This window comes from Leucopleurus acutus (genome assembly GCF_964270905.1).
Source record: "Leucopleurus acutus genome assembly, chromosome: 2".
NCBI lineage: Eukaryota > Metazoa > Chordata > Mammalia > Artiodactyla > Delphinidae > Leucopleurus > Leucopleurus acutus.
The window spans coordinates 171,591,423-171,619,221 of NC_139143.1; the positions used below are offsets into that span (position 1 = coordinate 171,591,423).

Below are 27,799 nucleotides of genomic sequence, written 5' to 3' on the forward strand. Positions count from 1 at the left end.
TTAAAGAAGAGTTTACTTAGATTGGCGGTGTCTGGCTGGGCTTCGAGCCCTTTAAGAGTCACAAGGGGGAGAGGCGGACCTGTAAGAAGACGTGAGGTAGCGCTTGCGCAGAAGAGTCACATGGTGGCTGGGCCGGGGAAATGGCGGCTCCAGGAGAGAGCGGGGCTTCGGGTGGCGGCGGTAGCACGGAGGAGGCATTTATGACCTTCTACAGTGAGGTGAACACAGAGTGAGGGATGGCGGCAACGGGGCGACCCCGCTGGAGCTACGCTCCCAGCCGGCGAAGGCAGTGGTCCTTCTGGCGTGGATCGTTGGGCAGCTCCTCCTCTCTGGCCTTTGGGGCGGTGGGGGCTCCGGGAGTGTGTGTGCATTTCTTCCTAATATTGCGGCGCGGAGATCCCCTGGACGACAGAAAGGGGCGGGGGTCCGGCGTCTGCGGGGAGGCGGCGATCGTGGCCAACCAAGTGCTTGGGCGCGCGCAGAGTTCCCCAGGTCCGCGTAGTCGGGGGCTGGCAGCGGCTGGGAGGCTGGGCCTTCCTGGGGGCGACTTAACCGGGTTGGCCCCCGTTTTTATTCTCAACGGAAGAACGCTCTACTCTTAGTTATCTGTAGTGAGTTTTCCTGGTAGTTATTTCTGCCATTAGCGAACGCTAGGTACTGTGCATTTTGCCGTGTAGGCGTTATCTCCCGTTTACAGATGACAAACCTGAGGTTTAGGGAGGTGAAATAATTTGTGCTGGGTCTTAGAGCAGATGACAGCTCGGTATCATGTTGGGAGGGAGTGAGTTTGGTGTGAGCCTCGTTTACTATCACATCTCCAGCGCGTAGAACGTAGTAGTTGCTTAATAAATATTTGTTGAGTAAACGAATGAATGAATAAATGAAGAAAAGAATGGCTTTTGGAGTCAGAGGACCTCGGATTGGATTCGTGCAAGGCAGTTAACGTGACTGTGACAGAATTCTTTCAAGCCGTTGATTTTGCAATCCTCAATTTCCACGTTTGTAGAACGAAAGTTAATATTAAAACAAGAGTTTTAATGAGGGTTAAAGGGTTTAATGTATAAGAAAGTTTCATGAAATATAAAGCAGAAGCATCTTTGTAAGAGTTAAAATAAGGCTGAAAGTGGACCTCTTTAGGTTGGCATGGATTTGAGGAATGGAGTTGCTCCCCACCTGGCTGTGAGTTACTGAGAGTAAAGCACCATGTCACATTTCATCTTTTATCTCTGGTAGTTGTAACAGGGCTTGTTACATAGTGGTTTCTCCAAAATATTAAGTTTAAAAACAAATTAGTATGTCCATTTATAGTCTGTGCTTTCAGAATGTCTAATTCACTTGAAAGTGTTAATGCACTAGTACCAGTTTACTGGCTTCTCATGAGTACTCAGCAGTTATAGTGGAACTTGTTTTAATTACTCTTTCTTAGTTAAAAAAAAAAAGCAATCCTGTTTTGTTTAATTTAATGAGAGAAAGTGGCTAAAGGAGGACGCTTTAATCATCATTAACTAATATTTATTGAGCACCTGATATAGTCTAGTGTACTGTTTAGGTCCTGGAGAAATGGTAGTGAACAACAGAGAGAAAAGTCCTGTCTTCATAGAGCTTTCATTCTATTGAGAAGGATAATAATGAATAGATGTACAATATACTGTCAGGTAGTGATAAGTGCTATGAGGAAAAATGAGTGGGAAAAAGAGTGGGGGGAGGGGCGTGCTATTTTACAAAAGAGTGAAGAGGGAAGATGCTGAAATGGATTAGCTTTTTATGTTACTGAGATCCTTTCCAAATCCATTTTGGCCATAGAAATAAAGATGGTATATATAACATGCCAGAGATTCGTTCCAACTAAAATTTCAGTTCTGACAGTGGCACCAAGGATGTTTTCCTGGGACTACCTGGTGCTTGTTCTCTTTAGCATTGTGTTCAGGTCAGGGATTTTTCTAGCTATTAGAGTTAGAAAGGCGGAGTTATTTGCTCCCTCCCACACACTTTTTTAGTGCTGCTTTGGGTGTATATTTCAGTGTAATTGTATTTTTCCTTTCTTAAAAAGTTGTAAATTAATGTGAACATTGACAAGTACATCCTTCATCATTAGAGGGGAAGCTCTTTGAAGGCAGTGGCTGTGACATTTATTTTTGAATCTTCTTGCTGCCTTGCTCTGGCGTCAAACTGTTGAGCTTAAAATTCTGGTTTATAAATTGGGTGATTGGGAAAAAATCTGGCTTACAGGTTGGCTTGGTTACAAGTCAGTTGACCTCTCAGTTTTCTTATCTGCGAAATGGGGATAATAGTGGTACTTACCATATAGGATTGTTGAGAGGAATAAACACCTGTAAAGTTTTTACATTATATTAAAATTCAGTAAATGGTAGCTGTTGTAATTATTTCTCAAAGTGTTTAGCAAAATACCTTGAACGTGTAGACACGCAAATAAATGTTTACTGAACATGTCTGTGAGTAACTTGTTAAGATGACAATTCAGAGTTCATTACTGAGCTTTACTAATGAGGTTTTTATCCCCTTTATTTTAGGTGAAACAAATAGAGAAGAGAGATTCAGTTCTAACGTCCAAAAATCAGATTGAAAGATTGACTCGTCCTGGTTCCTCCTACTTCAATTTGAACCCATTTGAGGTGAGGTATCTGATGTTGCTGTGGCCCTTGATAGGGAGCTTTACTGCAGGCAGACTTACCTCGAAACACACACCTAATTTGTACTATGCATAGTTGGAGTTGAACTTCGGTGGTTTATTGTGAGCAGAGCTTGCTCTCATCTTTTAGTAACCCAAATATGTATGGATTTATTTTCAAATGTAAAGGAATAGCTAGCCTTGGTAAATTTAGGGTCTTTGATTTAATTTGTTAGTTAAAACTTTTCTGTTTCACCACAATAAAAAAAAACCTAACAACCCAAAAATGTTCACAAGATTATAGATAAGCAAATACAATTTTTAGCTTCCTTAGTTTTATAACTTTAAATATTTCCTGATTATAAAAGTAAATCATATTTCTAATAAAAATTAGAAATACAGTAAAAGCAAGAATAAAAATCATGTATAATCGTACCTAAGAAAACACCTGTTTATGCTCCAACTGTTTTTAGTTTTATTTAGAAACAAATAGGGTCATGCAGTTCATGCTGTTTTATTTTCTTTTATTTTTTAAAAATATAAATTATTTATTTAAATTTTTGACTGTGTTGGGTCTTCATTGCTGCGCGTGGGCTTTCTCTAGTTGCAGTGAGTTGGGGCTACTCTTTTTTTTGGGGGGGGGAGCTTCTCTTGTTGTGGTGCGCGGGCTCTAGATGTGCAGGCTTTAGTAGTTGTGGCTCACAGGCTCTAGAGCGCAGGCTCAGTAGTTGTGGCACACAGGCTTAGTTGCTCCGAGGCAGGTGGGATCTTCCCAGACCAGGGCTCGAACTCCTGTTCCCTGAATTGGCAGGCGGATTCTAAACCACTGCACCACCCAGGAAGCCCCATGCTATTTTATTTTATTTATTTATATTTTTGAATTTTATTTTATTTATTTATTTTTATACAGCAGGTTCTTATTAGTTATCTATTCCCATGCTATTTTAAATGCTGTATTGTTACATAAACTATTTTTATACACTTTTTAAAGTCTCAATTATTATTTCAACAATTCCTTTATTGTACAATAATTAAACTAGTTTCTAATTGTCACAATTAGAAACAACTTTGAAACGAATGTTGTTACATCTTATAAAAAACACTTATTGAGCACTTATAAAAAAAAACCCTTTTCTCCACTTCATTTTATTGTGGTAAAGTATGCATAACGTAAAATTAACCATTTGAACTATTTCTAGGCATACGGTTAAGTGGCATTAAGTACATTCACAGTGTTGTGCAATCATCATCCCTGTCCATTTCCAGAAGTTTTTCATCATTCCAAACTGAAACTTCAAACCCATAAAATAATAACTCTCCAGTCCTCCTACCCCCAGCCCCTGGTAAGCTCTATTCTGCTTTTTGTCTATGAATGCCTATTCCAGGTGCCTAATACAATGTTTGTTTATGTCTGGCTTATTTCACTTAGTATAGTATTTTCAAGATTCACCAATTGGGAGCTTCCCTGGTGGCACAGTGGTTGAGAGTCCACCTGCCGATGCAGGGGACATGGGTTCGTGCCCCGGACCGGGAAGATCTCATATGCCGCAGAGTGGCTGGGCCTGTGAGCCATGGCCGCTGAGCCTGCACGTCTGGAGCCTGTGCTCTGCAACGGGAGAGGCCACAACAGTGAGAGGCCCGCGTACCGCAAAAAAAAAAAAAAGATTCACCAATTGTTTCTGTTTTTTTGAAGAATATTTTTCATTTTAACACGATCTCAGATTTGCAGAAAGGTTGCAAGTAAGTTGTCAATATGACACCCCATCTCCCTGAAATACTTTAGTGTATTTTCCAACGAACAACATTCTCCTACTGAACCACAATATCACAATTAAAACCAGGAAATAAAGGGAAATAAATGTTGATGCATTTATTTTACTATGTGATCCTCAGACCCCATTCAAACTAGCTAATTGTTTCAATGATGTCCTTTATAGCAAAAGGATCCAGTGTGGAATCTCTGTTACATTTAGTTGTCATGTGTCATTAGTCTCCCTCAGTCTGGAACAGTTCCTCAGTCTTTCCTTGACTTTCATGACCTTGGCATTTCTGAAGATTACAGGCCAGTTATTTTGTAGCATCTTTCTCAACTTGAGTTTGTTTGATGTTTCTTCACATTAGATTCAGTTTATGCAATGTTGACAGAAATAGCATAGAAGTGGTACTGCATTTTTCTCTTTGTAACCTGTAAAGTGGTACGTGATTTTGATTTATCCTGTTATTAATGATATTACTTGATCACTTAAAGAGGTGCCTACTAGGTTTCTTCATGAAGTTAACTTTTTTCCCCTTTGTAATTGATAAGTATTTTATGAAGAGGTACTTTGAGAATGTGTGAATATACTGTCCTTATCAAAGTTTCAGTTTATTCATTTGTCCGTATAGACTTGGGGTTTCCTATTTTATTCAGTGGGTTATAATTTGATATTACTTATTTCGATGCTCAAATGTCCCAAATTTGACCAGTAGGTTACTTTTAAGCCTTTCCTGTCTTTTTGATATGTCTTCATCATTCTTTGATTACTAGGCACTCTTGTACTTTTCCTGACCCAGCCTGCAATTAACCATTTCTTTGAGGAGTTCTGATTCCTTTTAATGAAGAATGATATTTAGAAATCAAGATTTGGATGCTAGGTATACCCATTGCCATTGGGATGTCACTACTCCCAGACTCTATTGGTAGACAGAGCTAAGGAGTGTGTGTGTGTGTACATACACATACGCGTATTACATAAAAGTTCAATCCAACATCACAGGGTTTATTCTAGGGTTTTTTTTCTTTCCATGTTCATAGTTCCCTTCTCTGAGAAATCTGGCTCCCACTGTCTTTAATATATATATTTACTTAATTGATCCTCCTGTATGACTCTGATCTCGATCTCCCATTGCCATTCCTTCCCTCATGTGAATGACCTCCTCACCCTGCTTCACTCTGACACCAACACCAGGTTGCCTCACTGTGCAAAAACCTTTCTCCCCACACCTGAACTCTAAACTCCAATGCCAGGTCACCCTTTGGTGTGGGTATGTTTCTCACCTGGCTCTGCCTCCCTGTGCCTGCCCTCCACCCCCAAGAGCTCTCTTCGTCCCTCTTGGGCTCCAGCATCCTCCCCACCAAGCACGCATGCTTCCTTCCTACCCTGCTCTGGTTTTGACACCCTGTGTCAAGCTACCTTCCTCTGGGAACATCCTCCTCATCTTTATTGGGTTCTGACTCCACACTCCAGGTCCCCCCCTGCATGGAGGTCCTCTTCACTCTGCTCATGTTCAACTGTCTGTGCCAGTTGTACTTGGGCTCCTACCCCTCAAGTTGGGCTGCCCTGTTATATTGGATGCTCTCCTACGTGGGCACCCACCTCACCAGGCACAGGCTTCCACACCCCATGCTAGGCTTGGGCTTTGTGGAGGTGTCCTTGCTTGGGCTCCTGCACCCTGTGCCCTCCCATATTGACAGTCTCACTCTGCTTAGGTTCTAACACCCTATGGCAGGCCAGCTGTCCATGGAGGTGCCCTCCTCAACCCACTTTGGCACTTTTATGTCAAGTTACCCCTCTGTGGATGCTCTTCTCACCCTGTTGGGGCTCCAGCACCACATGACTAGCCGACACTCCTCGTGTGGTTACTGTCTTCTTTGTCCCAGATGGGCTCTGACACTCTGCTCTGAGCCATCTTGACTCCTCACCCAAAGTAGATGTCTACTTCGCCTGGCCCCACTTAACATATTTGAAAGCGAAGAGGAAGATGAAAAGCTTAAAGAGTATTTAGATATGATTTTGGGGAGGGCGTAGGGGGACATAATATGTTTGAAAGGTGATAAAGAAGTTGATGATATGTCCTTTCTGTTTAGTCATATATATATATTTTTTAATATTTATTTATTTGGTTGCACTGGGTCTGTAGTTGAGGCACGCGGGCTCCTTAGTTGTGGCATGCAAACTCTTAGTTGCAGCATGCATATGGGATCTAGTTCCCAGACCAGGGATCGAACCCTGGCCCCCTGCATTGGGAGCATGGAGTCTTATCCACTGCACCACCAGGGAAGTCCCTAGTCATATTTTTAAATTGAGATAGTATGTACTGTGAAAAGAGGACACATGATCATATAACTTACCCGTTTATTTAAGATAATTAGTGTTTCCTGTGGAGATCTGTTGATGAGGAGTAACAGATTGTTGGGACCAGTATGAATGCTAGGATTTTACTGTCCTACCAGTTAATGTGGTCTGGAACTTACTGCCCCATAGCTCCTGTCCTGATTATAGGAAGTGTGTTTATTTTTTAATTTTATTTATTTTTTTCACCTCATGGCATGTGGGGTCTTAGTTCCCTGACCAGGCATTGAACCTGGGCGGTTGGCAGTGAGAGCTCGGAGTCCTAACCACTGGACCACCAGGGAATTTCCCGGAAGTGTGTTTGAATGTGTAAAGAATATGGTAAGGTTGACAAACTTGGGGAGGTGCCACACTGTGTTTGAGTGAGCAAGACTCCATCCATGACTGTCCGTTAGAACTTTTGTCTTTTCTCTTTCATACAGATATGCTGGCCACTTTATAGGATGGGTGTCATTGTCTTTTTTTTAATTGAAGTATAGTTGGTATGCAATGTTGTGCTAGTTTCAGGTGTACAGCAAAGTGATTCAGTTATACTATATATACGTGTGTGTGTGTGGATTCTTTTTCAGATTCTTTTCCATTATAGGTTATTACAAGATACTGAATATAGTTCCTTGTGCCATATAGTAGGTGCTTGTTGTTTGTCTGTTTTATATATGGTAGTGTGTATCTGTTAATCCCAAACTCCTAATTTAGCCCCAAGTCCCCGCCAGTTGTCTTCTTACAAAGTTGGTTTTTGACCCTAAGTCAGGATTAGGTGTTCCTAGCAATTTAGGAAATCAGTAACTTCTGTTTTTTCATGCAACAACTACTGAGACATCTAAATGAATCAGACTTTTCTCCAGAGGTAAGCAGACTGGTTTTTTCCTACTAAGGAGAAGTGATGCAGTAATAGCTGTCCTCTTGGCTATAAATTGAAATGCGAGTAGTTGTCCTATATACCATCTTCCTGAGCAGCAAATAGAAAAGGGACTCTGATGGGTCTTATTACAGGAATCCTAATCCAGGGGGCATTTTGCCCCCCTTCCTGCCATCACTGCACTATTTGGATGCATTTCTAACCTTCAGCCATTTTCTAAACATCTTTCTTATGCATTCTACAATTGTTCTTAGGTTAAGGGCCCTCCCCTACTTCCTTCCATAAGCTTAGATGAACCTGTGCACCTGCTCAGCCCTGCCTTTATCGTGTTGCTTTTTTCTGTTTAACTTTATTTTTTATAAAGATTTTATTTATTTATTTATTTTTGCGGCAGGCGGGATGCGGCGCGAAGGCTTCTCTCTAGTTGTGGAGTGCAGGTTTTCTCTCTCTAGTGTGGCGCGCAGGCTCCAGGGCACGTGGGCTCTGTACTTTGCGGCACGCGGGCTCTAGTTGAGGTGCGCGAGCTCAGTAGTTGTGGCGCGTGGACTTAGTTGCCCTGCAGCATGTGGGATCTTATTTCCCTGACCTGGGATCGAACCTGTGTCCCCTGCATTGTAAGGTGGATCCTTTACCACTGGACCACCAGGGAGGTCCTTCTATTTAACTTTAAAGACCCAGAAGGCAGCACCACAGACTTCGTTTTCTGTTTATCTTGTTTAGCACGTTGGAAAGAAAGGTGTTTATCTCACAGGATTCTGGAACTTGCACATTATTAACAGGTCAGAGAGTTCAGATGTGACCCAAGACTGGATTCCTCTTTCAAGCAGAAGATCCTAAAGGAGACTCTGGCGGTTTATTTGAGTTCAGGAACTTATATAAATGCCACAGTCAAGCATTTTTGTTTCTGTGTGATGATTTATTAACTCTCTGAGGTCCAAGACTGTGGATTTTTCTTTGCAGTATCCCCAAAGCCTGAGACACAGTGAGAGTTCAGAAGAATCTTCCAAGAATCTGAACAGACCTGTGTGCTTCCTTAGAGCCATATTGGTTATATGGTATTTATCATTTTGGTAAGAATTATTTGTGACTTGTCTGTCCTTTCCCTTGTGGACCTTAAATTCTATGAGGACAGTAGTGAGCAGAGGATGTAGCAATCGCAGGTGCTCCATAAGTTTGTACTGAATGTATAAAACTGGCTTCAAAGGGGTTTGGGCTGCAGGTATAGGCCCATTGTCTTCACTGTGTTTCATGGCCACACATGGCACCTCCAACTCTTAACGATAGAAGAGGAGTCGGATTAGCTAGCTTTGAAGGCACTCAGTGAATATATGTTGCTAGTGATCAGTACACATATGATATGACCCTTGGAAAAATAACTTTTGTTGTGTGTGTGTTTGTGTATATTTATACATACCCTCTTCATTTTCGCCAAATCATCTGAAAGTAAGCTGCAGACATTGATGCTTCATGCCTAAGTACTTTAGCATGCATCTCCTCAAAACAAGAACACATTTCCACATAACCACAACGCCGTTACCACACCTAGGAAAAACCACATTACTGCAGTTCAGCAACGTCATCTGGCATAAAGTCCACACTCAAATGACTCCAATTGTCCTAAAAAAAATCTCAATTATAGCTATTTTATTTTTTAACCTGGGAACCAGTCAAGGTTTAGGAATTACATATGGCATGATTAGTTCTAGGCTATAGCTTTATTGAGGCTTTTTTGTGTGTGTGAAGGTGGGATGATTTCCATCCTTTCACATTCATTTTGAATGCCTTGTTGGGTTTGTTGGACTTCGGTTTTCTCTAGTACATTCCTTTTCCCCAGAACCAAGGAAAGGTAGGGTTCTCCTCTGAATATTTGTGTATGTACAGTTGCCTCCCTTTGTCTGTAAATCGTAATGTGGCTGCATTTTTTCTTTCGAGTGACTTTTCCCCGGTTCCTTTCTCCCTTGGGAAGGTATGATGGGGCGCGCTCACTCTTGAAAAGTCTTTGTTTTAAAGTTCTTCCTTTTCCCTCACCCCAGTTGTATGCCTGACATTTGAGAATGGGTATGCTCTTGTAGTAACCTTCAAAAGTCTATTGAATGCAGGGGTGATTCAGCTTCATTGCCTACCAATAACTGCGGCTGTAGGTGGGCTGTTTGAATGTGTTGAAAGCTTGCTATAAATCTTGACATTACTTGTTGTCAAGTTTTTCTAAGACTCTAAACATCTGACTAAGCTTGGCAGATTACTTTTCAGTTTTAATTTCTCTGGTATGTAGTTTTCTTTTTTTTTTTATAAATTTATTTTATTTTTGGCTGCGTTGGGTCTTTGTTGCTGCGCACGGGCTTTCTCTAGTTGTGGCAAGTGGGGGCTACTCTTTGTTGCAGTGCGCGGGTTTCTCATTGCGGTGGCTTCTCGTTGTGGAGCACAGGCTCTAGGGGCATGGGCTTCAGTAGTTGGGGCATGCAGCTCAGTAGTTCTGGCTTGCGGGTTTTAGAGCGCAGGCTCAGTAGTTGTGGCGCATGGGCTTAGTTGCTCCGCGGCATGTGGGATCTTCCCGGACCAGGGTTCGAACCCGTGTCCCCTGCACTGGCAGGCGTATTCTTAACCACTGCGCCACCAGGGAAGCCCCTGGTATGTATTTTTCAAGATTTCTTACTTTTTTTTTTTCCTCTTTGCCCCCTTTAATAACTGATCATCAGTTCTATTAACTTCAAGTGCACTTATTTCTGACCTCTGTCATCATTCCTTACCAGTGCATCTCAAACTGTAATATGATTGAGATCACCTGGGGATCTCGTTGAAATGTTGATTCTGATTCAGTCACACTGAAGTGGGGCCTGCTCTTCTGAATTTCTAACAGACCTTCTTTCCCTCTGCCCTTCAGCACCTTCTTCACACCTTGAATACTAAGTACATAAATGTTAGGTGCTATGTTGAATCCATGGACTACACTATGAAATCCTCTGGTTTAATTGTATGTCTTATAATAAAGCCTTCTTTGAAAAACTCTTATTATATGGTAATTTAAAAAAATGTTTCCCCTGCTTATTTATCTTTGCATTTCTAGTGTATAGCAGCATGTTCAGCAGGTAGTAGCTGCTATGTAAATGTTTGAATGAATGTGTGTTTTTGTGGTGAGGGAATCAGAATCCTTGATGACGAATGTCAACACCAGGGTACCCAGGGTTGGAGAAGAAAGATAAAACTTATCTTTAAAACAGTGTTGCTCAAAAAATACAGACTTTGCTGTCATTTGACCGTACCCAATTCTACTAAGTTCTACTGAGCTGGAATCAGACTTTCCTGGAGTGAACCCCTGGCATGGCTCTCAGATTTCCACTCTGGGTTGGGAACTATTGAGCCATGTAAATTATAACGTCGAGCCAAGTGGACATTGCTCGATTGAGATGAAAATCAGCTGTGGGGGGGGCTTTATTTGAAGATCTACAGTTCTCCCTCATTAAAAAAAAAAAAAATCAGGTAGCCAGCCTAATTATTTCCATGTTGAGTTGTTGTACTTTCTCCACATTTGCAAAGGTAAGTAGAGGGTGGGTGGGTGCTTTTCTTAATGAATGAAGGAGAAAGGCAACATTTTTCTCATGGTCTGTAAACATGTCCCTAGGTGTAGGGTAATTTATTATTTTTCTGATGCAGTGAAAGAAACCACTGAATTAATTTGAGAACCCTGAAACACTATAGCTATTATTCTGTTATTGGTTTACTCATTTATATTTCTTGAACATTTTTTAGAACTGTATGTCAGGTACTGTTATAGAATGCTGAGTACTGTTCTAGATGCTGATTATAAAATGTATAATTATTGGGCATCTCTTAAATCTATAAATTCTTTTAATCTCTTTTACAGTTTTGATTTTGTTGTTGTTTGTTTGTTTTGCGGTACGTGGGCCTCTCACTGTTGGGGCCTCTCCCGTTGCGGAGCACAGGCTCCGGACGCGCAGGCTCAGCGGCCATGGCTCACGGGCCCAGCTGCTCCGCGACATGTGGGATCCTCCTGGACCCGGGCACGAACCCATGTCCCCTGCATCGGCAGGCGGACTCTCAACCACTGCGCCACCAGGGAAACCCTACAGTTTTGATTTTGATTCTTCCAGGTTCTTCAGATAGATCCTGAAGTGACAGATGAAGAAATAAAAAAGAGGTTTCGGCAGGTATGATACTATATTCCTGTAATAGGTGGAATTTGAACCTTTTAAAAATGTATTGAGTGCATGATTCTCTTAGGACTTGAGGGTTATTATCAGGGCATTCTATTATGACTTTTGGGCCAAAATTTAATCTTTTTTTTTTTTTAAGGCTATGTAACTCTGAAAAAAATCTTACAGTGACATACAAATCTTAAATAATTTAATGACCACAGCTTACCTGTGAATAGGATGAATTTTACATCCAAATAGAATCTCTCCAGTTCCTTAATTAAGAGAGAGAAGTACAAGGTAGAGTAGTAGAGCTTACATGGAGTCATACTTATCAAATCCCCTGGCTTCTAGGAGATTCATAACAGTGTTTTATTTTTAAGTTCATTTAACAGTGTTAAATGATTTTATTTTTAAAGTTCTATTCCTCAATAACTTTATCTTTTGCAAACTTATGTGAATACTCAAGATACTTGGTTTAATATAGAGTGCTTTCAGAAAGTTCTCTGGGAAAGGAGATCCACAACCTCTGATTCTTGCCCATTCTAATATTTAATAACTCAAGCTGCAGAGTTTTATAGTAGCCTTTTAAAACACCCTTCCAGTTTTGACAGCTGAGTAACCCCCCAGCCTTTTCTTCTATGAGTTGAATAATCATACTCCCTGTAATGTCTTTGCAAATTGGATTTTCTGTATATTTCATGTCTTTTTTTTTAACTTTCCTCAACTTATATCTTTTATATACTTCATATTTTAATAGGGCCTGACCAGTGCTCAATATAATTCTCAGCTCCTGCATGACAGACTTGTTAATATCCAGTGTTATGCTTGCTTTTTCAATAGTCATTGCCTCCACATTGCTGACTCATGATCATCTTCTGATCTACTGTTAAGCCATGGTGTTTTTATCTTTGCCTACTCAGTCATTTCCCATTATATAACTTCATAGCTTTTTTGCTTCCTGACTTCTTCTCTGCACTTACATTCAGCTTTTTCCCCTTCTTCTAAAATTTCAAGTTTTCTAATGTAATGCATTAGAAGTCTTTCCCAATTCAATAAGCAGTCATTCAAATTCATAGTCAAAACTTTTAGACTATTTATGTAGCTATAGGAAGAACTCAATAAGAGTTCTTATTTAGTCATTAATAGAGCCTAATAGTTAAGAGTGTGGGTGCTGGAGCTGTATGACTCGAGTTTCTGTCTTGGCTGTACCTCTTACAAGCAGTGTGAGCTCTGGCAAGTTACTTTCAACCTTCCTGTGCCCTGTTACCTCATTTGTAAAATGCATGTAATGATGGTGGCTGCCCCTGGGGTTTTTATAAGGATTTGAAGGAGGCAACACACCTAAAGCACTTAGAGTAGGTCTTGGCCTATGGTATGTCCTCTTCATGTGCTAGCTGTTGCCATTGTGTGTTAGTATGCTAAGTTCTTTACTCATTATCTCATTTCATCCTTACAACAACCCAGTGAGATACAGGTATACAGTATTGTCCCACTTAGAGAGGAGGAAACTGAGGCGGAGATAGATCAAGTGAATTGCTCAAGGTCTCACAGCTAGCAGGTGATTGAAGTTGAAATTGGAGCCCAGGATTTTGGCTCCAGTAATGCTGGATTTAGCAGTAGATCCCTACTTGATGTCATCCCCGAGGACAGTCCCTCTGTTCAGACTGTTTCTGTCTGTCGGTGACAGTAGGTCAGTGGTTCTTAACCCTGGCTGGCGGTGACGGTAGGTCAGTGGTCCTTAGCCCTGGCTGTCGGTAATAGTAGGTCAGTGGTCCTTAACCCTGGCTGTTGGTGACAGTAGGTCAGTGGTCCTTAACCCTGGCTGTCTGAAAGGATCACCTATGGAGGTTTTTGCTTAACTTTTTGTTATAAGAAATTTTTGTTATATTTTCAAAAGAAAGAATAAAACAATGAAAGCCCATATATTCACCATCTATATGCAACAGTTCCCTTCGTTAACTATATATGTATTTTTGGCAGAACTGTAAATTACAGACACTATGATACTTCACCCCTAAGTACTTAAGCAGTTATCCCACCAAAGTAAAAAAAGGACATATTCTTGCAAAACTACTTGTCACACCTAACAAATTAACACTAATTCCTTACCATCATCTGATATCCAGTCTAGTAGAGGTTTGAAAAGTACAGATGCCAGAGACTGATTCAGAAGGTCTCAGGCTGGAAAGTAGACCTCTGTATTCCTAAAAATCTGCACAGGGTTGGAACGCAGCCAGAACTGAGAGCCACTGCTCGATATTAGAAGTTCTTTTAGGAAAGAGGTGATATCTCAGACCTGTTTAATCCTCTCTAGTGCTCCATGTAAGAAACATAAAAGGAACTTGGTACTTTTTGTTCTTTCCTTCCCCCTCCCAAATTATCACAACATCTTCATAATGCTAGGCTTACATTTGTTCTCAAATAAATGTTTTCCATCTGTGCAGTTACCTATTGGTACTTGAATTTTATTAAGGACTAACACTTCTGGGCATTTTATGATATTTATTAATTTTTTAAAAATGCTTCTGGCTGGCAGTTTTTGCCCTAATAAGAGCTTTTGGTTGTAAAGAGGCACAGTGCAGGCGAAGAGTTACTAAACGTCCCTCTTATTGACAAAGCTTATCTTCTCTTATTATAGTTATCCATATTGGTGCATCCTGACAAAAATCAAGATGATGCTGACAGAGCACAAAAGGCTTTTGAAGGTATTTGTATATTTACCTGCTTCTGAGTAACATATTGTCAGTGCTCGGGACTAACTGTTCCTAGTCCTGGATCAAGAAAAGAATGTTACAGTTTTGTCTTCTGGTCATGAAGAACCTGTGGTTTTCAGTAGAACGGTTGTCATTCAAAGCAGAATGTTGCTGTTTAGAAATAGACCTTAACTTTGGTTTGTTAAAACTTTTATGTGCCAACAAAGATTGTTACTGCATAGGATCATTTTTTTTCCTTTGAACATAAAAAATAATTGGAAGAATTTGATCACTGAGTTAAATCTAGATGTGGTGTATTTAACCTTGAGCATATATTTAATTTTTTTCCAAGGCTCTCAAGGAAAATCATTGCTGTAGTTGTATGTTTTTAAAGTAGTTTAACAACAGTAAATGATTTAACAAAGTAGGGAATGCTTTTAGACGGCACAAGTCCATTTACACTGCCTGAGTATAGTTCAGACTTTGAGAGGGTGTTTGCAGAAACAGTTAATTTCAATGTTTTGCATTAGCTGTGGACAAAGCTTACAAGTTGCTACTGGATCAGGAACAAAAGAAGAGGGCCCTGGATGTAATTCAGGCAGGAAAAGAATACGTGGAACACACCGTAAGTATTTATAGTGCTGCTGTGTTTACAGGAAGTATTAGTAAGCCTTGGGCGCCTTGCCTTGTAGGAGGGTAAATGTTAACATTAACATAGCAATGCCTGACTGGCCTGATGGGCCTGATTGCTCCTGTGGTCCCCACCACTTTGCTGTGGTGGTGAACAGTGCGTGCCTGAATCTGGCATTCACTCCTAGAGCTCAGGATAAGTGGCCAGGACGCTGCTCCTGCCTCTTTCCCCAGCAGCCCCTTGTTGTGGAAAGAGGGTTTTCCTTGCTCTCGCATCGCAGTGCCCCATTCTGAAAGTGGAACAGTGGAGCAGCCGTGGTGCTGCTTGACCCTGGACTTTTATGCTTGTCTCTGTGAAAGGGTTGAAACGAGGGCTTGAGAAAGGCTGGCAAGGGGATATGAGTAAATATTAAAAAAAAAAAATAGAACGAGATACATGTCTGTATTAATAATAGGGTTGGGAAGGACTCAATTGAAATAAATTCAGTTTTAGCTGTCTTTATTTTTTTCCATTACCTAAATCTCCCGAGTGGTGGGAAATGTTAAGATAGCTTCCTTGAGGTAAGAAAGGTCTTTGTTGTATGTTTTTACTTGCTAGGGCAAGAATCTTGAGGCTGTTCTTTAAGAGCAGTTTCAGTTGGGAGTGAATATGGATGTGACCTTTTCTTTGAAGAGCTTTGGAATCTGTAACAACTATATAACCAATAATAGTAACGAGGCCAATTTAGATGAGGGACATGAGTAAAAAGAAGAGACAGACTGCCATAACTGTGTCTTGCTGGTCATGTGTTGGAATTTGAGGGCCAAATTCCGGTAGCAACCAGAAAAGAACCTGACAATTTGTCCCTGAATTGTGATAGTTACCCTTCCTCTGTATTTTACCTGTAAAGGAGCCACCCTCAGGCTTTCTGACCACAGGGTGGCAGTAGGGCCTTTTTGAGCTTGGAAGGCACTTGGCTTTTTGCCGGACTGAATGGTAATTTAATGGAGTAATGCCATTCTTTTGTGAATGGATATATTTATTTTTTGGGGGAATCTCAATGGTTGCCAAAGTGATGAAAACATCAGATAATGTGTTGTGAAGATCGTTGGTTTAAGGAGGTTTCACTGAAAAGTATCCAGAATGCCGTTGCAGAAAGGCCAGAAAACAATCATACTGGATGCTGCAAATTCTGTAGCTTCTTTAAAACTTGACAAATGTACTTTTTTTTTTTTGCTATAAACACATAATCACAAGCCATGAAAGATAAATGCATAATCTGTTCAATGTATCAGAGGCTCTTTGGATCTGGCCTAGGATCTGATAAGTTGGGGACAACTCCCCAGCCGGTCCCCTTGTGTTGGATTTTAGATGAGGTTAGAGAAAGGACCCCTGGTTCCTAGTGTTCTTTGATTGTGTTGCTGTTTTGGAGGGGAGGGGAGTGGCTCATCTTTTTTCAATGCAAACTTTTTGTTATACCTGTAGAAAAATGCACATATTCTATGTGTGCAGCTTAATGGATATTCTCAAAGTATGAGCGCTCATTTTTTGATGGAAAAAAATTCTTTTTAGGTGAAAGAGCGAAAAAAGCAATTAAAGAAGGAAGGAAAGCCTACAAATGTGGAGGAGGATGATCCTGAGCTGGTAAGTTAAATATGGGAAAAACCACCTCATCTTGTGTGAATGGGTTCACTGATTGGTGGGTTAAAGAGAGGGAAGCTTAAGGAATGTTGCATACGTGCTAGAAACATTTTCACTTAAAATATTAAAATGTATATTCATTCTCCTTTTTGAAAAATCCACCTTTTTTTGGACATAGGGCTATGGCCTTTCCTTTGAGGGTTTGTCTGCTCATTGGAGTTCGCAGTAGACTTTATTTTATAAAACACACAGAGCATTATCCATAGTTTCTGCTTTTAATTTCTTTTGAAGAACATTGAAAACTTAGGTACCTGTGAAGCAAAGCAAGAGCAGAATCCTAGATTGTTTTTTCAGTCTTTTCCAGATGTCTCACCTGTACCTAATTCCACAGCGGTTATTTTTAGGGACCTGTGTTTGACTCTTTCTAAAGCATTCCACTTAGTTTTAAAAGAACCAACAAGCATTTATTTTTATAACCACACACATCAATTTCTGTGATGTTTAAATCACATAAGTACAGTAGTAATTGCAACTGGGATAGACAGCTTTGGGAGCAACCACAAATGACTCTTGGTAAACAGCTGTCTACAGCCATGGGTACCCATTGTGCTGCAGGTAATAATGTGCTTCCAGGGAAATGGCAAGCATCTGTTGTTTTTTTTTTTAATTTTTATTTGGTTGCGCCAGGTCTTAGTTGCGGCTTGCGGCCCCCTTAGTTGTGGCATGCAAACTCTTAGTTGTGGCATGCATGTGGGATCTCGTTCCCTGAACAGGGATTGAACCTGGGCCCCCTGCGTTGGGAGTGCAGATTCTAACCACTGCACCACCAGGGAAGTCCCTGAGCATCTGTTAATCCTGTGGGTTCTTCAGTGGAGATTGGTTAAGAGAGAGATTCTACTTATGTATTTGTGTCTGATTGCCTCACTGGCCTGAAAAATTTTAAGTCATCTTAATCTTGCCTCAAGTTAGGTCAGTAAATAACTTAATCCACATGCTTATTTTAAAAGATTTATAGAGGAGCAGCTGTCTTACTGCTGCTGGAAACTGCTCACTGGAAACTTCCTATCAACTTCTTACACCAGTGATTTTACTAACAGCAGCTGGTCCCCTCTTCTGTTTGGTGACACTGCTTGAGAACTGTTAGGCCATCTTTTCCACTAGCCACTTGTTTGGGGTTTACTCCATTCCAGTATTGTAGTTTTTTTTCTCCTCAGCCTTACTTTCCCTTCCCTTTAATTATCCTTTTTAGTCTTTTCTGAAGACCCTCTTATAAATATTCCTTGCTCCTCCTAAGTTGTTAAGAACCTTAACTTTTTTTAGTTGTCTTTTTTTCCTGCTTATAAAGGAACACATGCTAATGCTAGAAAATTTGGAAAAAGCAGAAAAATATAAAAAATTAAAATCACCAGAAACTGTTCATCCAGGAGCTTTTAAAAATATTGAAATATTCATTACAGATTCCTTCACCTCTTTGATGTTTGTCCTTATTAGGGGCTGGAGTTTGTCAGCATTGCTTTCATTGAGCAGTGCCTGGGAGGTAACAGTACTAAAGAGAAGTGACATTAATTTGGGGATTCCTTTACTTCCCCTTTTTTCATATGTCACTCTTGCTCCATTGTCTCTGATTTTCGGATATAAATCGTATGAAATCTGCATGATGGGTTATTTTTTATATTTCTTTGTATATTTAAAATATATTTGGGGGAAAAAGTTTTAAAGATAAGAGTTTCGTTTTCTATCTAATGCTGTGTTACCTGTTTCTGCCAACGTAAGAGTCAGAATATAAGCTCAGCTGCATACAACTGAGACCCCAAACGACAGTGGTTTGAACAAGTCAGTGACTTTTTTCTCTCCTGTGTAGTAAGTCTTTGGGAAGATGGCTGCTGGACTGCGTGTCACTCAAGGACTCAGTGTCCTCCTTTCTGTGGCTCTGCCAACAAGTGTGTTGCCTCCATTCTCACAGTCCGGGATGTGTCATCACCTCACCCATGTACAAACAGCAGGATAGAGGAATAGGGCGGGAGGGATAAGTGTGCTCCCTCTAAGGACACTCCAGAAAGTTGCTACATCACTTTTCCTTATAGCTCATTAGCTGACACAAGTTACATGGCCACGCCTAGCTACAGAGAAGCCTGAGAAATACAAGCTTTTGCGCTGGGTGGCCATGTGCTTTAAGATAAGGGAGTGTACAAGAAGGTAGAACACGTCATGGGGCGAGGATAGGGGACAACTAGTATCTCTGCCACAGTTGGGAGACTCCTGAGACTAGTCTGATAGCACCTGCATATCTCCAGTACCTCTCTTGGTGCCTAGCTCAGAGTAATTATAAAATATGCGTGAAAAGAAAGAATGTAAGTTATTTTTGGAAGTTCTTTGGAAGAAAGGGCCCTCCAAAATTTCAGTGGTTGTGATAAGTGGGTAAAATTTTTTTTTTCTCTTAATTGGTGCTTTTTACCAGAGCAAGGCTTCTCTGTATCATCTGAATGGTGAAAGTGGAAAGAGCTCATAGGAGGATGTGTTATTTATCTCCCAGGAGAGAGCCAGCATCCTGAAGTGGTTCTCTCTGGAGAGTCTTTTTTCCTTGCTGGTCTAATCTGCTTTTGTCCTGGGCTCCATCTAAAAATATTTGATTCAAATTGCTGGTAAAATATTTACTTTGTTTTCTTCTTAATTTTTTTGTAGTTCAAACAAGCAGTATACAAACAGACCATGAAACTCTTTGCTGAGCTGGAAATTAAAAGGAAAGAGAGAGAAGCCAAAGAGATGCATGAAAGGTATATATTAGTATATTCGTTTAAGCCATGTCTGAATACCTAGATTAACCAAGATGGTCTTCGGAGATTTTCCTGGTGAAGGAATTGTTACAATACATCGTTTAAGAGACTGTCTAAAATAGTTATCTGAAACAGCCAAACCTTTGAATCACTAGGGTAAGGAATTCTCTCTGACTTTTGGGAAATATTGAATAGGCCTGTCCTAAGGGAGTTTATAATCAAGAGTGCTGTGTGTTTTCTTCCTGATTTCCTGGAGTGAAGTAGGCAGTTATTCAGGCCAGAGCCTTTTGTGTGACTAGTGGCTGCAGCTCTGGTGAGTATGTAGTGTTGTACAGTGTAATCACTTACAATATATTTGTTGCCGGAAAGTATGATTTCCTTTGCTCATCAGAAATCTTGAGGTTAGTTTAGTTTATGTATTTTGTATTGCTGATTGGTGTTTAGCAATAACTAGGTTTTGCTAGTTGGGGTTGTGTGAAATGGCCTTGCTTTAGGGTAGGGTTTTGTCCAGAGAGCCTCTTGAACAAGAACCTCTGCTATTGTCATGGTCACTCTACTGAAGTAAGGTGGCCTGGGTTCTTCAGATGGCAGGGACTGGGCCTGGAACCTGCGATTATTGTTGGCTGGGCTTTGACGACCTTGTCTGTCTCTCTCTGGGACAGGGGTATCTGTATCTTGCCCCACAGTCTCATCTGCATGTTTTAGAATGACATTTGTGCAGTGCTTTGAGCCCTTTCCAGACAGCCGTCTTTGGAGAGCTCTAGGGAATTGGTTTACCTTATACGCTTGCTTTTGTGGGGAAATGCCTAACTTGTATGGTTAACACAGTCTCCAGGTATCATGTAAATCCTATGGCCTGGTTTTCCTCCTAGGAAGCGACAAAGGGAAGAAGAGATTGAAGCTCAAGAAAAAGCCAAACGAGAAAGGGAGTGGCAGAAAAATTTTGAGGTAAGTTTCCAAGGTGGCCAGGGAGTCTTATTCCAGAGTAAGAAGACTTCCCAGCATAGAAGCTTGATTCCTGGGCATTGCCAGGACTGACTGGGGTGGACAGTCGGGGAAATGGCTTATGTGGGGAAGAGCGGGGGCTTTGGGGACTGAGTCCTGGCTCAGCCACCTCTGCGCTCTGTAGCTTGGCAAGGGCATGATAGGCACAGCTGCAAGTGGGCTCAGGAACAGTGGTTGGCACCTCTAATTTAGGGGGTAAACGTGGAGTAGCGCCCTATTTAGAGGCCTGTTAGTAGAAACGGAGGTTCTTGTGACCCCGGTGTCCTGCCTGCAGAGAGACTTAAGGCTTGATTCCTCTTCGACATCCTGGTTATATCCTTCAGGGGCTCAACCAGTTTCCTGAATTGAGCACCATTTGGTCTTATCTTCTGTAAGATTTAGGACTCAGGGTAAGGATTGGCTAACCAACGATGATGGCTTTGTTTCTGTCCCACGGAGTGAATGCACAGAGAGAAAATGAGTAGGCCCCTCGGTGAGAGGGAGGGATCCCAGTGGCCCTCCCAGCACAGCTGGCCGGGCATTGTGCTGGCCTCACGCCTCCATCCAGGTTTTAAGGGGCAGAAGGAAGGGGCGGGGGAAAGAGCGGCTGTACTGCTGGCAAGCCAGATGGCTTTGAGAAAAGGATGCAACCTCTGAGCCCTGGTGTCTTCGTTTGTGAAACACCAGTGGCACGACACACCGCAGCTTTTTGTGAGGGTTAGGAATAGCGTGCAGTAAGTGTCTAGCCCAGAGGTTCCCAGCAAACGATGGCTTTGTTGTGATGAGTATTATCCGTCTCATCCTCCTTTCCAGCCTGTGGCTTATCCTGCCTTCTAGGGGTGGTATGACCCTTTCCTGGGCCCATGGAAGGGGCAGAAAAGCTCTTGCTCTGTTCTACTCTTGGATTATTCCAGAGGACTGGACTGGGCCGAGCTGGGCTACAAGGGGGACGGCAGAGCAGGCCTTTCCTTTCCCTAACTGGTTTCCTCACCTCAAACCTCTTCTGTGCTTAGGAAAGTCGAGATGGTCGTGTGGACAGCTGGCGAAACTTCCAAGCAAATACAAAAGGAAAGAAAGAGAAGAAGAACAGGACCTTCCTGAGACCACCCAAAGTAAAAATGGAGCAGCGTGAGTGACCGCCTGGGGTCACAGCCACAGAACCTTCCCTCACCTGTCTCCCCTCCTGCTTTGAAGGACTCATTCTTTCCTCCCATTTTCACCCCAACATAGAGTAGTATTTGCTTTTTAGTCCATTTTGTTTTCAATACAATTTAATATCGATCAGAGTAATTCTTTTGTACATTGAAATGAGGGGCTCGGTTTAAAAAGAAACCTACCCCTACCCCTAGACCAACCGGGATCTGGAAGGTGCCACCATTGGTGCTGCCTTCTCTTCCCGCAGCCTGTAACTTAATGTTTTGTACTTCACTGAATTGTGATGGTTAGAAACCTCGTGTATAGTTTGTGGAAATCATCCAATTAAACATATTGCTTAAAATGGTGTTGCCATGACTTCAGAGACAAGCCTGGGCCACCTTAGGAAGCCCCTTTCCTTCAGTTGCTTGCTTCTGGGTGTGGCGTCCTTCGAAGCCCCAGATCAGATGGGAAGGCATTGGACACACAGAGCAGTCACTCGATGTCCTGACGTCCCGTGGTGTTTGGCATGTGCTTTCCCGTCTGACTGGCCAATCCGTGTGGCATGAGGCTCCAAGCCACCCAAACCTGTTCACTTTCCAAAGAGCTAGCCATCCTCCCTCCAGTACCACTGTGTCCCAGCCTGTCTGCGTTTGTTAGTGGTAATATTCTGTATGTGTAATAAATTTTTATACCCGAACCACTGGTGTACTGTTGCTCAGGTAGTTTTCCACGGGTGAGTCTCTTGTCGGGCTTGGCCCATCCGCAAAATGCTTTGGAGTTGCATGGACCTGGCTTCTGACCCCTTACTTGCTGAACCTTAATTTCTTCATCTGCAAATGGGAATATAGATCACTGGCAGCTTTCAGGGAAGATTAGGTACAGCATATGTAAGGTAACTACCATAGTGCTCAGTGGGTGTTGCCAGGATTATTTCTGTGCAAAATGAAAATACTGATTATTTTGAGGATTAAATGAAATAACGTATGGAAGCATCCTGCTTACGGTATATACTCCAGTGTCGTGCTGGCTGTGAGAGACAGGACCAGCCCTTGGGAGGGACATAAGGTGAAAACTAGAAAGGTGACACCTAAAATGTGAAGACAGGAGAAGCTGGGTGACTTGAAGCCAGACTTTTGCATTGTTTTGTAGATGAGTAAAGATGTCCAGTAATCACAGAGGTACAATGTCTTGTATCAAGAGATCCTGCAACTTTGACTTGCTTCTCTATGGGAGGGGACAGAAGCTCGGGTGTCTTACTGTCCTTCCCAGTGCAGCTAAGCGAGTCCAAACTGAAGATGATTAGACCACAGGGGGTGGGTGGGAGGGGTTCTAGCTAAAACCTGACCGAGGCAGAGAGAGGGAACTGTTTAGTCACCCGCGGCGGAATGACACCTGTCGTGAGGGAATGCTGATCATCCTGGCCAGGGAGGTGCCGCCCACCTCACTCCAGGGTGTGTGTGTACACACCCACCCCTTTCTTAGAGCTCTGCAAGTTCGTGAGGGCCAGCCCCTGTCTTTGTCCTCCAGGAGGCTGTACCAGTGATCAGCTACTGGTATGCTTAGGCACTCAACAAATACGCTGGCTTTGGGATAAAGTGGTGAACAGCACGGGTCCCTGCTGCCGACCGCATCCTACTGGGGCGTGTGGATGGTGAACCGGTGCAAAGATCATGAGAGGCACGATGTGTCCACCGCTTCGAGGAGGGGGCCTTTGATCCTGTTCTTAGCGGCCAGGGAGTGTTTCCTAGAGGAGGTGACCTTTTCGAAGTCGGATGTTTTCAGCTGCAGGGAATAACTAGCGTAAACGATTTGGGCCTGTTTTCTCACATAAGTCTGGCGGCAGGCAGTTTCAGGTGTTGTTCATGACCTCAACGGTGACACCGAGGAACCAGGCTCTTACTCACCTTCTCCCTCCTCTCAGGAGGGCTTGTCATCTTCCAGGTGTAGAGTCTCAAAAGGTGGTGCCTGCACCACACCCCATATCAATTGCCAAGCGAACGAGTCATCCATGAAGCAAGACTTTCCCCCAAAGGTGTCGTTGGCCCCAAAATGCGTGACGTGGCCACCTCTAACTGTAAATTTGGGAAAACAGCAAAGGATAATGGGCAGGCCCTAGACCAGGACTTGCCCCTTGGGACTGGACACCAACTGTTTCCAGTAAAGTCTTGTTGGCAAGGAAGGAAGAAAGGGAGATTGCCCAGCATAGGTGAGGTAGGACTTGAGGGGAAGATGTTTCCATCAGAGGGAACAGTGTGTGCAAAGACCTGGAAGTAAGAGCATAGCACATTCTTGGAACTGAACGCCCTTTGTCACGCCTGGAGCAGAGAAGTGGGGTGAGGTGAGACCAGGGAGATGAGAAAGTCATAATAAGGAATTTGGGTTTCAGCCGTGACATCCCCTTTTCCCAGACGGCCTAACGCCTTCCTGTTTCCTTTCCGGCACACGATAGCCACAGACCCACTTGGAAAGTCAGCAGTGGTCCCAGCCCATTCCCATAACCCTGCTCAGAGCCATCTTTTCAGCGATGACCTGGCCCGCGAGAGAGGTGTGCGTTGGGCAATGTACATTGGGCATTGAACCAGCTGCGTTGCTCAAGATGACTCCAGGGTGCTCAAGATGACAACCAGCTGCGTTGCTCAAGATGACTCCACTGGTTCATCCCCTTCAAGGTTGAGGGGCTCCTTGGGCAGGGAAGGCTGTCTGGAGGAGCGCCAGGGCCCAGAAAGAGCGGAAGGCTGGATGAGACACTTCACTCCTCTTCCTGTGGTTTGCTGTGAATAATGGGGACGATCCCAGCACTCTCACACCTCCCAGAGGGCAGCTCATTGCTGCCTGTGGGCTACCGTGGGCTGAGCCAGATGGGTAGGGGTAGCAGCCGGGCATTTAGGCCTCAGCTTCCTCACGTGTCAAGTGGGAATTGTCCCTTTAAAACGAGGTATAACCACCAAAAGCATCAGTCCAGACATCCCACCCCCGTGGCTGGCCTCTCTGTGTCAGTCTGGGACCACCACAGCTGGGCCCCCCCTTCCAGCCCTTCTCACAGGCCCCAGTGGAGGTTGGAGTGCGAGTGTGTGTGTGTGTGTGTGTGTGTGGTGGCGGGGGCGTGGTTGAGTCTGGGCCTGCACTGGCTGGAATCTCAGGGAAGCAGGGTTCGCCCTCTCTTTCCTTCTCCCTTTCTGCAGCCCCGCATTCATCCTAGCACATCTGTTTCATCTGTCCCCTTGCTGGAGGTCATCCACACTCCTCATTATTTGATTTAGGAATAGTGGGAACGTCCGGCGGCCCTGAGGAAAGAGCTCAGAAGGGCCTGGGAGTCACCTTGCCAAGCGCCTGCTCTGCCCCTGACTGGCTTTGTAATCCTGGCCAGTCATTTTGCCTCTCTGGGCTTTAGCTTCCTCTTCTTTAGTGAAATGAGGGTAAAAATAGCTCCTCTGTCCCTGTTCCGTGAACTCAAGTAAGATTCTGTCTATTGTAGAAAGAACAAACCTTGCAAGTGGAGGTGACAGGCCTGTGTTTGGTGTCAGGCAGACTGGAGTCTTGAAACTTCTCTGAGCCTCAGCTTCCATCATCTCTTAAATCTGTTGCCCTGAGGGTTAAGATCAGGGAACCCTTTGCCCGGCACAGTGGGGTGCACAGTGGGTACTCCTCTCCGTCCCCTCCTCCGGCAGGGTGGTCCCTGCTCCAAGATTGGGTGGAAGAGCAGAAAATGGAGGACGCCTGGGAAACTTGTTAAAAAACATTCTCGGGACTTCCCTGGTGGTCCAGTGGGGAAGACTCCGCGATCCCAGCGCAGGGGACCTGGGTTTGATCCCTGGTCGCAGAACTAGATCCCACATGCGTGCCGCAACTAAGAAGCCCGCGTGCCACAATGAAGTTTCCGCCATGCCACAACTAAGACCCGGCACAACCAAAATAAAGAAATAAAATAAATAATAAATAAATATTTTAAAAAACCCACAAAAAACCATTCTCTGGTCTCCCTGAAGATTCTAATTCAGGATTCAGGCTGGAGGAGACAGACAGCTGGATCTTTAACGAGCTCCTGGGTTAACCCCACCAGCACTGGAACGTCAGGCAGGGACAGCCAGTCCACCGGGAGGTAGGGGGTGGGGAGAGCTTGGGTTCTGCTACAGATGCCAAAATCCTCACCCTACACCTGTGGCTCAGAGCAGTTAAGCATGGCTAGAAAGAGCTCTTAGGTAATGGGGCTCTCCTTGCCCAGTCCCTGGCTCCCTCCAAGCCTGCTCTGACGTCCTACCTTGGAATCACCTGGGTGCTTGTTAAAAATTCATTTCCTTGGCCCCATGACTAGCACTGCTGATTCAGAATCTCTCTTGAAGTAGAATCTGAGAACCTGCTTTTTTTTTTTTTTTTTTTTTTCGGTACACGGGCCTCTCACTGTTGTGGCCTCTCCCGTTGCGGAGCACAGGCTCCGGACGCGCAGGCTCAGCGGCCATGGCTCACGGGCCCAGCTGCTCTGCGGCATGTGGGATCTTCCCGGACCGGGGCACGAACCCGTGTCCCCTGCATCGGCAGGTGAGCTCAACCACTGCGCCACAAGGGAAGCCACTGCTTTTGTTTTAAACCTTCATTTTTAACAAGTTCTCCGACTGAGTCTGATGTGGAGAAAGGATTTGACTTCCAGTTCTGGGACACCAGGCAGGAACTTGGGTAAATAAAGTGATTTTCACTTACCGAGTTCCTATTATGTGCCCAGGTGTCATGCCAGGTCTAACAGAGGGAATATGTGTGGCTGTTACTGACCCAGGACGCTGAGGCTCTGAGCGGGCTACAGCTGAAGACCAGAGGCAGCAGTCAAAGCCCGGTCTCGTAGATTCTTAGAGTTGGTGTTTGAGAATGTCCACCTATGCCAGGGTCCAGTTTGCTTCTCTCTGTGGCCTGACACCTCTGCTTCCTGCTAAGCCCAATCTGACATTTCAGGGAGATGGAGGTGGAGATGAGGAGTAGCTCTCAGTGCAGAATGCGCAGTCGGAGTCCCCGCACAGTCCTAGGCTTTGACAGAACTCTGGTGCTTTGCCATGGTCAGACTAGGTACTCCTCAGAGCAAGGATCTATCTTCCCTCTCAGACTGGGGGTCAGGAGAGCCGGGATGCTGCATCTCCCCTCACACGGGGCTGGCTTCAGGAGGCAGAATTTTCTCTTTCCTAACAGACTGGGCATCCCTGAGGGCAGGCTGTCTCCTCCTTGGCTGGGGGCACTTGTGGGCAGGTTGTCACACCCATTGGACCGTGGCTTCCTGTGGGCAAGACTGGCTGTGCGTCCTCTCAGACAGGGGTATCTTCTGAAAGCAGCTTTGGGCGTTTTCTAGCACCGTGGGGCTCGCTGGATTGGGGCAGCTCCCACTGAAGCTCGGGCTCCTGAAACAGGGCTGAGCCCTCCCTAGGTCAGGGCCCATCTCCCCCTCAGACCAGGAACCCAGTTCCTCCCTTCTCTACCAGCCCAGGCCCGGCCCTTCCTCCCAGAGGGGCTCTGCATTAGATGGACCAGCCCAGTGTTGCTGGCTGAGCTGATGTGCAGAGAGAGAGAGCGAGAGAGAGCGCGTGTCCCGGCTGGGTGTGAGTATTCTTGGTGACCTTGGAGTTGGGGCCCCACCCAAGGAGCTGGCTTCCTGGCCTTGTGCTCACCCAGCAGAGCCTACAGGCAGGGCTTCCCTAATCCTTCATCCGCCGCTGCTAACCGGGGACTGCAGCCTCAAGTGAGTCACGCACCTGGGTCTGGGCCCGCCTTCTGCCTCCTTCCTGTTCCTTCCTCGCTTCCTGAGCTCCCTGAGAAGCCGGCAGGAAACATGCTCTCGGCGGCCCCAACCTCCCCCTCGGCCTCTTGTCGCCTCCTAGACCACTGTCCCTGCAGTTCCTCGGGTAAGAGGCTGGTGGCCTGGGGGACAGGGTCAGGTTTGGCTACTTTGTCTGGCTGCTCTGCATAATCCTTGAGGCGGGTCAGGCTCTGGAGGGGTCCGCCCAGCTGGGTTATGTCAGACTTCCCCCTGCCGTCAGCACCCCTCATGGACACACAACCCCCTTTATCACTCACAGACACAGCACACATCCTTTCACCCCTCATAGATATTTAACACACACAATCACCAACAGACGTGGCATTCCCTCACACACTTCACAGAAAACACACCCTCATCACCCGCAGACACCGTTCATGGCCCCTCACAAATACACGTCATACAACAGACC

General features: G+C 44.1%; 1 protein-coding gene across 1 annotated transcript; it reads left to right on the forward strand.

Annotated features, from left to right (window-relative positions):
• The first annotated feature begins 128 nt into the window (after positions 1–128).
• DNAJC8 (DnaJ heat shock protein family (Hsp40) member C8) lies at positions 129–22,282 on the forward strand. Its single transcript, XM_082864182.1, has 9 exons — positions 129–218; positions 2,532–2,633; positions 11,710–11,766; positions 14,393–14,459; positions 14,978–15,072; positions 16,630–16,701; positions 19,381–19,472; positions 20,345–20,420; positions 21,470–22,282. The coding sequence occupies exons 1-9, from the start codon at positions 141–143 to the stop codon at positions 21,590–21,592; spliced, it is 762 nt and encodes a 253-aa protein (XP_082720308.1). The 5' UTR covers positions 129–140; the 3' UTR covers positions 21,593–22,282.
• Positions 22,283–27,799: the final 5,517 nt, after the last annotated feature.